The sequence below is a fragment of the Nematolebias whitei genome, chromosome 17 (genome assembly GCF_014905685.2).
Source record: "Nematolebias whitei isolate Nwh7 chromosome 17, NemWhi1, whole genome shotgun sequence".
In the NCBI taxonomy this organism is placed as follows: domain Eukaryota; kingdom Metazoa; phylum Chordata; class Actinopteri; order Cyprinodontiformes; family Rivulidae; genus Nematolebias; species Nematolebias whitei.
The window spans coordinates 41,750,435-41,759,279 of record NC_056514.1 but is presented as its reverse complement, the minus strand read 5'-3'; the positions used below and the strand labels follow the sequence as shown (position 1 = coordinate 41,759,279).

The 8,845-nt window shown below is 46.0% G+C and overlaps 1 protein-coding gene across 1 annotated transcript in view; it reads left to right on the top strand.

Moving 5' to 3' along the window:
• LOC119423582 (kinesin-like protein KIF20B) overlaps window positions 1-8,845 on the top strand; it is a 32,793-nt gene that overhangs the window by 765 nt on the left and 23,183 nt on the right. Inside the window, 6 exon segments of the mRNA XM_037690980.1 lie at window positions 270-389; window positions 462-600; window positions 676-860; window positions 1,339-1,381; window positions 1,451-1,605; window positions 5,744-5,816. Of these exon segments, the coding sequence (XP_037546908.1) occupies window positions 270-389; window positions 462-600; window positions 676-860; window positions 1,339-1,381; window positions 1,451-1,605; window positions 5,744-5,816 (715 nt within the window).

Genomic DNA, 8,845 nt, shown 5'->3' with positions numbered 1-8,845 from the left:
GTCTCAGTCCATCACAGGGACACCTGGACCGGTCTCAGTCCATCACAGGGACAAGATTTTGGGTCTTTGCTGTTAAAATATAAAAACTGAATATTTTTAAAAGTCTTGAAGTTATAAAATCATATTTTCTGGTCCTGACTTGTGTGTTTGCACTTGTTGGTTCTTTTCTTCTCTGTGGGAGACAAACTGTCTCTCTGCTGTCCAGCACTCACTGTGTCCTCTCCTTTCCTCTGTCCAACTCAACCCAGCAGCTGTGTTTTCCTCTGCAGGACTGTGTGTCCATCGAAGGCCACGACTCCGTGGTCCTCAGACCTTCCAGCAGCTGTCAGTCAAGCCGGCAGGGAGAGAAGCCCCTCCCACAAACAGTGCAGAGGTTCTCCTTCACTCAGGTACCTGTGACATTACCGTCCATGTGAACCTAGCTGTCCTGTCCCGCTGTTCTTCATGTTGTTGATGTTCAGGTGTTCGGCCCGGAGGCCAGTCAGAGGAAGGTGTTCCAGGGTTCTGTTCGGGGTTTGGTCCGAGACGTTCTGCAGGGAGGAAACTCTCTGGTGTTCACCTATGGGGTCACCAACGCTGGGAAAACCTTCACCTTCCTGGGTCAGAACCATAGCCTGCCTGCCTGTCTGTCTGACAGTCTTTCTATCTGACTGACGGTGTCCGTCTGTCTGTCAGGTCCGGACCATGACTCGGGGCTGCTGCCCAGGTCTCTGTCGGTCATCTTTAACAGCATCGAGGACCGTCTGTACGGCCTCGCTGATCTGAAGCCCCAGCGGTGCAGGGACTTTAGCAAACTGACCCTGGATCAGCAGGCGGCTGAGATCAGCAGCAAGAAGAACCTGCTGAGGCTGCTCAAAGAGGTGAGGCCCGCCCACAGGAAGTGCATCTTCATCAGGACCACAGGCATTAAGACCTGGGAGCTGAAGCCGTCCCTGCATCTCCACAGTCCTGGTACCAGGTTTAAACCTCTCCCAGTAGCAGGTTGTTAATTATGTGAACTTGTTCCAAGTGTAAAAACCAAACTTAAAGATAGATTCATGAACCAGCATGACTTTAGACTCACCAGTGATGCCGAACGCCTGGTTCTGGCTCTGGTTCTGGTTCTGGTCTTCAGTTCAGTGCTCTCATCTCACTGTGGCTGGTCATTCCAGTGTTTTTCTAGTTAAGTGGGCGGGACTTAATGCCCCACATTGATAAAGCACAGACTCTACAAGATGGCAGCTCCCATAACGAGTTCCTGCAGGTTGGACTTGTCAACACCTTCAGGAGGTGGAGACGGTTGGTCTGAGCAGATGTTCCAGGTGTTGACTGACAGCTGTGTCTGCTTCCTGTCTGCAGAGCGACAAGACGCTGACTGCTGGAAGGTCTGCTTTCCTCGAAGGTCAGTGTTTAATCCGACCAACGAGAGCGTAGAAAAACTCTGAGCTGACGTGTGTGTGTCTGTGTCCAGGCTCGTCTCTCAGCAGTGTGGACAGTGTGGACAGTGTGGACAGTGCTCCTGAGGACGACAGTTTCTGTCTGGATGTTTCCTCCAACATCCGTTTCTCTGTTTGGGTCTCGTTCTGTGAGATTTACAACGAGAACATCTACGACCTGCTGGAACAGGTGAGACACACACTGTGGACTTCTGTCCGTCCCTGTCCGTCCCTGTCTGTTCCGTCTGTCCCTGTCTGTCCCTGTCTGTCCCTGTCTGTCCCTGTCTGTCCCTGTCTGTCCCTGTCTGGCTCTGTCCGTCCTGTCTGTCCCTGTCGGTCCTGTCTGTCCCTGTCTGTTCTGTCTGTCCCTGTCTGGCTCTGTCCGTCCTGTCTGTTTCTGTCCATCTCTGTCCGTCCTGTCTGTCTCTGTCCATCCTGTCTGTCCTGTCTGTCCCTGTCTGTCTTGTCCTGCTCAGGAAAATGTCTCTAAACCAGAAAGAGCTGCCAGCTCAACAACCTGATGCTGACTCTGACCTCAGCGGTTCTAGTAATCAGAACCGAACCTGCGACCCTTCTCAGCTCAGACTCATGAACCAGAGGATCAGTTCTTGATGTTTGTTGTTTGTGACAACAACAACAACAACACAAACGTCAAACCTCTAATCCACGAGTATTCAATTAAAACTCACTGAGGTCCAGTTACTGAAAGTCCTCCCAGTAAAGGTCCGAACAAAAGTCCAACTTTTGTCTTTTCTGGTCGTGTCACATGTTCACTGTTGACAAACTGTTGTTTAGAGTAAACAACAAGCTCTTTACCGTATTTAACATTAGTCCCAGGCAAATAAATTCAGGGTCTTTATTTCAGATTAAAACTGAAAGTTCAGAATAAAAGACATCTTAAATGTGCAGAGACTTTTTCTCTTAAAGTGAAGACGTCCAAGAGCTGAAGGTTCAGAAACCTAAACCAGAAAAGTTTTACTATGACCCTGAAAACAGACGGTGAATCAGTGAACATGAGCTTTGGTGTTTTGAGCCACTCGGTCACGACCGACGGGGGAGAGGGCGGCCCCGGAGGCCATCTTACCACCAGCCAACTGGCTTTTAGTTTCCCACTATGGACGGAGCTGTTGGTGGGAATCAGTTTGTTTTAGTGGCTCCTCAGACTTAAGAAGTCCTTTGGATGAAGGACAAAACGTCTAAGCAAAAAAAAAAGACACCGTCCAGATGACCTGACTGAACATTGCTGGATTTTTCCCTGGATTAATTTCAGCATGGACTTTGGTGAAAACAGAACTTTAACAATATCTTTTCTCGTTGGATTATTCTTTATTTTAATGAGAGGTCGTGGGATTATCCTGCCAGTAATTTCAATCTTGGTTGGAGTCAGAGGAAGCTGAGCATCATCAGTAGCATCTGTAGACTCATCCCTGACTCTGAACAGCTGCATCCAGCTGTGGCAGCACATCTTCTGCTAATAGTTCAGATTTTCTGCTTCATGTTGAAACTGACGTCAGGATTAGATTTTTTCACACATCTCGCCTTTTTCTAAAAAAGTTAAATCTGGTCCTCTGGACATTCAAAAAACAAAACAACAAAATGTAGAAACGTTTCATCTTTCATCCTGAGGACTTCTTCAGTCTGAGGAGCTGTATTCAGCTCAGTCTCTTAAATAGCACCTTCTCAGAGTGGATCAACCAGTTTGCTGCTGACAACCAGAACCAGCTGATCACATGCTCAAGAAGGACCATCAGCCTAACAATGGATCATTAGCACCTGATGGCTGTTTACTGTTCACAGAGGGCTGAGTGATACTAGCAATCACAGCATTGTAAGAGGGGGACAGTTGAACCTGGAGGCTCCACCCCTGTTTAATGATGGACGGTTTCTTTTCACAAAGATGGCCTCCTTTACTCCTCTCTCAAACCATCGTTCCTCTCTGTCCAGGATGTGAACATCTTCATCCCTGAAAGAGTGACCGCTGGCCTGGAGATGAGTGTAGACCTCAGAGTCCTGGCCTGACGGTGTCTTTCGGATGAAAGATGAAACGTTTAGACTTTTTAATTGTTTTGTTTTTTGAATGTCCAGAGGACCAGATTGAACTCTTTCAGATTTTTTACCTGGATTATTGAGCAGCATGAGGACATCTGCTCTTTTTGTTTTCCATCAGTGTCTCGTCAGCAGCTTGAGTCACTCCTCAGGACCGGCCCGTCACTAAATGTTTTGATGTTGCTCCAAAGTCCACGACACCTTGAGTGAACGTCCAGCAGCTGCTGGGCTGTGCACGTGCTGGTGATGTGGGTGGATCTGTCACACGGGGTGCACTTCAGTTACTGCTCTGCTCGACTTCAGCACATCACGTTGCTCAGAAGAGGTGGAGAGGCTTCACTGTGAAACTTTTAATTCATGGAGCGTTTCAGAGCGTTTGAGGCAAACAGGTTGTGAACTTCCTGCTGGAAGAATGAGCATGAGCTTCTCTGTCCGTTCATCTTTACATCAGCTTGTCTTCTTTTGGAGCACGACCTGCCGTCTCTTCTGTCTGCTCCGGTGAGAGCTCGCTGCACCGAGCAGGAGCCTGAAGATCTGATGGTCTCATTAATGGAGTGATGATGGAACACCTGAAGTGGACCTCCACAACACCTCCTGCAGCTCTGCTCCTCAACTGTCCATCTCTGAAACAGTGCTGCATGAAAATGATCTTTTCCTGAATTTACTAGATTGGGCACGAGTCCAGACAGAACCATGACTCGGTCCGGATCCTACGGTGGCCCTAAGGTGTAAATGTAAATGTCAATTTATTTCTATAGCACATAAAAACAACAAAAGCTGACCAAAGTGCTTTACAGTTAAGACAGATTAAAAATTAAAAAGAATAAAAATGCATCTAGTGCCACTCAAAAACATAAGTTGACAGTAAAAACAACACAACAATAAAATCAGCTCAACTTGTTGTCAGACTCTGCGTGGATGAAATGCAGAGGAATACAGATGAGTCTTGAGCAAAGATTTAAATGAACAACTTTGAAAAAAATGGAATCGCATTAATCCGAACAGGAAGTTTATTTTTTATTTTTAACTTTATTAACAGCATAAAACAGAACAACAGAACAATGTACAGTATATAATCCATGTAGAAAAATATAAAAAAGTTCAGTCAGGTCCTCTGGAGCCTCCAGGTTCAACTGTCCCCCTCTTACAATGCTGTGATTGCTAGTATCACTCAGCCCTCTGTGAACAGTAAACAGCCATCAGGTGCTAATGATCCTTTGTTAGGCTGATGGTCCTTCTTGAGCATGTGATCAGCTGGTTCTGGTTGTCAGCGTTGATCCACTCTGAGAAGGTGATGTTTAAAATATCCTGATGCATGTTCAATAATCCAATGCTCAATAATGTTTAAAACCTCCAGTACACTGCCGCGTACGTCCGTTCACGCGTACGTATGCGTGTACTGTACGCAGAGGGTTCAGTCTTCGTACTCCAGCGTCCACCCCGAGCAGCTGCAGAGCAGCTTCACAGACAAGGGGCGTTTACCTTCGGGACAAACTGAGGTCGCCGATTGGTCATTTGCTGACACGCCTACTGGATTGATTGACAGGGCGGAGAAAAGAACAAAGCGAGCGCTGGCAGCCTCCGCCGCAGCGGTGTTCTGTGTTTACATGTTGTTAATCAAAAGATCTAAAAAAACAAACAAAAAAAACCAGGGAGTGCTGGCTCTGCAGTCCACACATCAGACCAGCCCACCAGGAAATCTCCAGACCCTCCCGCAGCCACGCTGGACCTGAGTTTAATTCGCTCGTGACAAATTCCTTCATTTCTCACCATTTCAGTCATGGCATCAACGGAGGAGGAAGAGATCACTGCCTCTTGGCAAAAAAACAAAAGAAAAGGCCAGATCAGGGATGAAGAAGAGAATTTAATACATTGGTGTCGCATACAATACAGTCCCTCGCTGGGCAGTTTATTGTGCGACACCGAGTACACGTATGTGGTTGTAAAAATTGGAGCTTTGCGCAGACATGCCCTGGGGGGTACACACGTACCTCTGCGTACGTATGCGGCAGTATACTGGGGGCTTAAGACTACATGTACAGATATACAGTACATGCATATCTCTGTTGTGTGTACTGTACATTGTTCTGTTGTTCGGTTTTATGCTGTTAATAAAAAATAAAAAAACTTCCTGTTTGGCTTAATGTAATTCCATTTTTTCAAACGTTGTTCATTTACACCTTAGGGCCACCGTAGGATCCAGACCCAGGTCTGCCATTTGTGGACGCCTGCTGTAAACAAACGTTAATGCAGTGATACACGATGTGTTCTGGTGTCTTCAGGTTCCCAGTGGACAACACAAGAGGACAACGCTGCGTCTGTCTCAGGATGTCAAAGGAAACTCCTTCATCAAAGGTAAGGACTGACCTTTGACCCTGCACCCTGAAGAGAGGAGCAGAGTGTCAGCTTCTGGCTGCTGCTGGTTCTGGTCCATGTTCACAGGCTTGAAATGAGCCGGACTGGAGACAGGACTCACTGACGCCTGAAGTCTGGTTTCTGGTCTTCTCTCTGTCACTGTAAATCAAATTCAATTATAATTTAAAGAGTTCATGAGGCCAAGGACCAGAAGTCCATCACTTTATACTTTTGTTGGATGTAACTGGGACCCTGTGTACTGTTCCATCACATGGGCCACATGTGATGAGGATGACGATAAAGAACCTTGACTTGATATTTGTACTCGTTTCAACATCTGCATGCATTGATTCGTCTATCAAATGATCTGAATTCTTATTCAAAAACTTCTTGACAATATTTCTTGTCATGATGCAAAGAACCGAACATGTCTGTCTAATTTCTCATGTCATTTACTGATGACAGCAAAACTTGTCAAAATAAGAACATAAGTAAAACATAACCGATTATGTTCACAAATGACTAACTTCAGAAGAAAACGTTTAATTTACATTTTTATGTTTCACATCTGGACTCAATCATCTCAAAATATTTACAGAACTGAAATCTGAACACATTTAATAACTGAATATTTTAGGCAATCACTTTTATTTCTTCTGAGCTCAGTGAGCACTTTGCCCATCTGGCTCCCCTTTTGACGTTGTCCCCCCTCGACTCCTCAAGGAGCTTCTTCCTGTTCTGGGCCCTCCTGTTCTTGGCATTGTGAACAGCAGTTTATCCTCAGGTGTGGTGCCAACAACTTTTAAACATGCTGCTGTCCAACCTCTCCTGAAAAAACCTAGTCTTGACCCCTCAGTCATGTCCAACTTCCGGCCTGTCTCCAGACTCCCATTTGTCGCTAAACTGCTGGAAAAAATAGTGGAGTCCCAGCTGAAATGCTTTCTAGAGGATAATGCCATCTTAGAGCTATTCCAGTCTGGCTTTAAACCTCTCCACAGCACTGAAACTGCTCTACTCAAGGTTTTTAACGACATTCTCCTATTCACAGACGCTGGTGATTCTGTGCTCCTTCTCTTACTGGACCTCACATCTGCCTTTGATACAATCGACCACGAGATCCTCATTGCGAGGTTAGAGCAGTGGGTGGGCATCACTGGGTCAGCCCTCGAATGGTTTAGATCTTACCTCGCTGACAGGTCCTTTTGTGTCTCCATCAAAGATTTTAGTTCAGCCTCGGCAGCGCTTAAATGGGGGGTACTGCAAGGGTCCATCCTTGGTCCTCTTTTATTTTCTTTATACCTGCTGCCACTAGGTGCTATTTTCAGGAAACATAACATACCTTTTCAGTTCTACGCCGACGACTGCCAAATCTACTTCCCCCTCAGACTCAACGGTACTCGCTGTATTCAACCGTTACTGGACTGCCTGGCTGACATCAGAGATTGGATGGCTTTAAATTTCTTGAGTTTAAACGAGAAGAAATCTGAAGTTATGCTGTTTCCTCCCAATGACACAATCACCAACCACTGCATCGACCTATCCGTTCTGTCACCGTTAGTGAAACAAAGTCACTAATCTAGGAGTGATACTTGACCCTTCTCTGAAACTCAACAATCATGTAAATATGATTGTTAAATCCTGCTTTTTCCAGCTGAGGCGACTGTCTAAGCTGAAGCCCATATTGTCCAGAAATAACCTGGAGACAGTAATTCATGCATTCATTACATCCAGGCTCGACTATTGCAACTCACTCCTTTTTGGTATCAGTCAGACCTCCATAGCTAGACTCCAACTGGTCCAAAATGCAGCAGCCTGGTTTTTGACCAGCACAAGCAGAAGAGAGCACATTACACCTGTTTTGGCCTCCCTACACTGGCTTCCAGTTCACCTTCGAATCAAATTCAAAATACTCTTGTATGTCTATAAATCACTAAACAGCTCTGCCCCCTCCTATCTTACTGATCTGCTCCAGCCGTATGTCCCACCACGTTCTCTCAGATCAGCAGACCAGTTGCTCCCAACAGTCCCAGGAACCCGTCTCAAGCGCAGAGGTGACAGGGCCTTCTCTGTAGCAGGACCAAGACTTTGGAATGAGTTACCTCTGCTCGTTAGACAGGCCCCCTCCCTCACAGTTTTTAAATCTTGCTTAAAAACACACTTCTATTCCCTGGCTTTCTGCACTGTGTGATCTGTGCTGAGTCTGTGTGCATCACACTGTGTTGGTCATGTTGCAGTTGTTGTTGTTATCCATTATTGTTTTTGTTGGTTTCTACTTTTTGGTGTCCTGTTATGTAATCTGTTGCTGTGTGCTTGTTCTGTTTGTCCCTGTACAGCACTTTGGTGTGCTTTGTCACTGTTTAAAGTGCTTTATAAATAAATTGGTATGGTATGGTATTAGTTGGCGCTGTGAATTTTGCACGTTCACCTAATGCACATGCGTGCTGCCTGTGTTGTTCAATACCAGGATTTCTGGTCCGATACGTTACCGGTTCAAATTAAGGCTAGTATCGGCAGTACCAGTACTATTACTCTGTACAAATTTAATTCAATTCAGTTTATTTATAAAGCTCCAAATCACAACAAAGTTGTCTCAGGAACTTTACAGGAACATTCACATAAAAGCCAATTGGTGAAGTTCTCTATCTAAGGAATCCAGCAGACAAGTTGAATCTTGGCTTCGTTGCAGTCTCCCATCCTGAGCAAGCACAGTGGAGACAGTGGAAAGAAAAACTCCCTTTAACAGGAAGAAACCTCCAGCAGAACCAGGATCAGGACAAGAGACCATCTGCTTTGACTGGCTGGTTGAGAGGACAGGAAGGAGAGACAGATGAACACAGAATGGTAGATCCAGGTATAGGTCCAGATGTGGGTCCAGGTATAGGTCCAGATGTGGGTCCAGGTATAGGTCCAGGTGTGGGTCCAGGTATGGGTCCAGGTGTAGGTCCAGGTATAGGTCCAGATGTGGGTCCAGGTGTGGGTGTGGGTTCAGATGTGGGTCCAGGTGTGGGTCCAGATGTAGGTCCAGATGT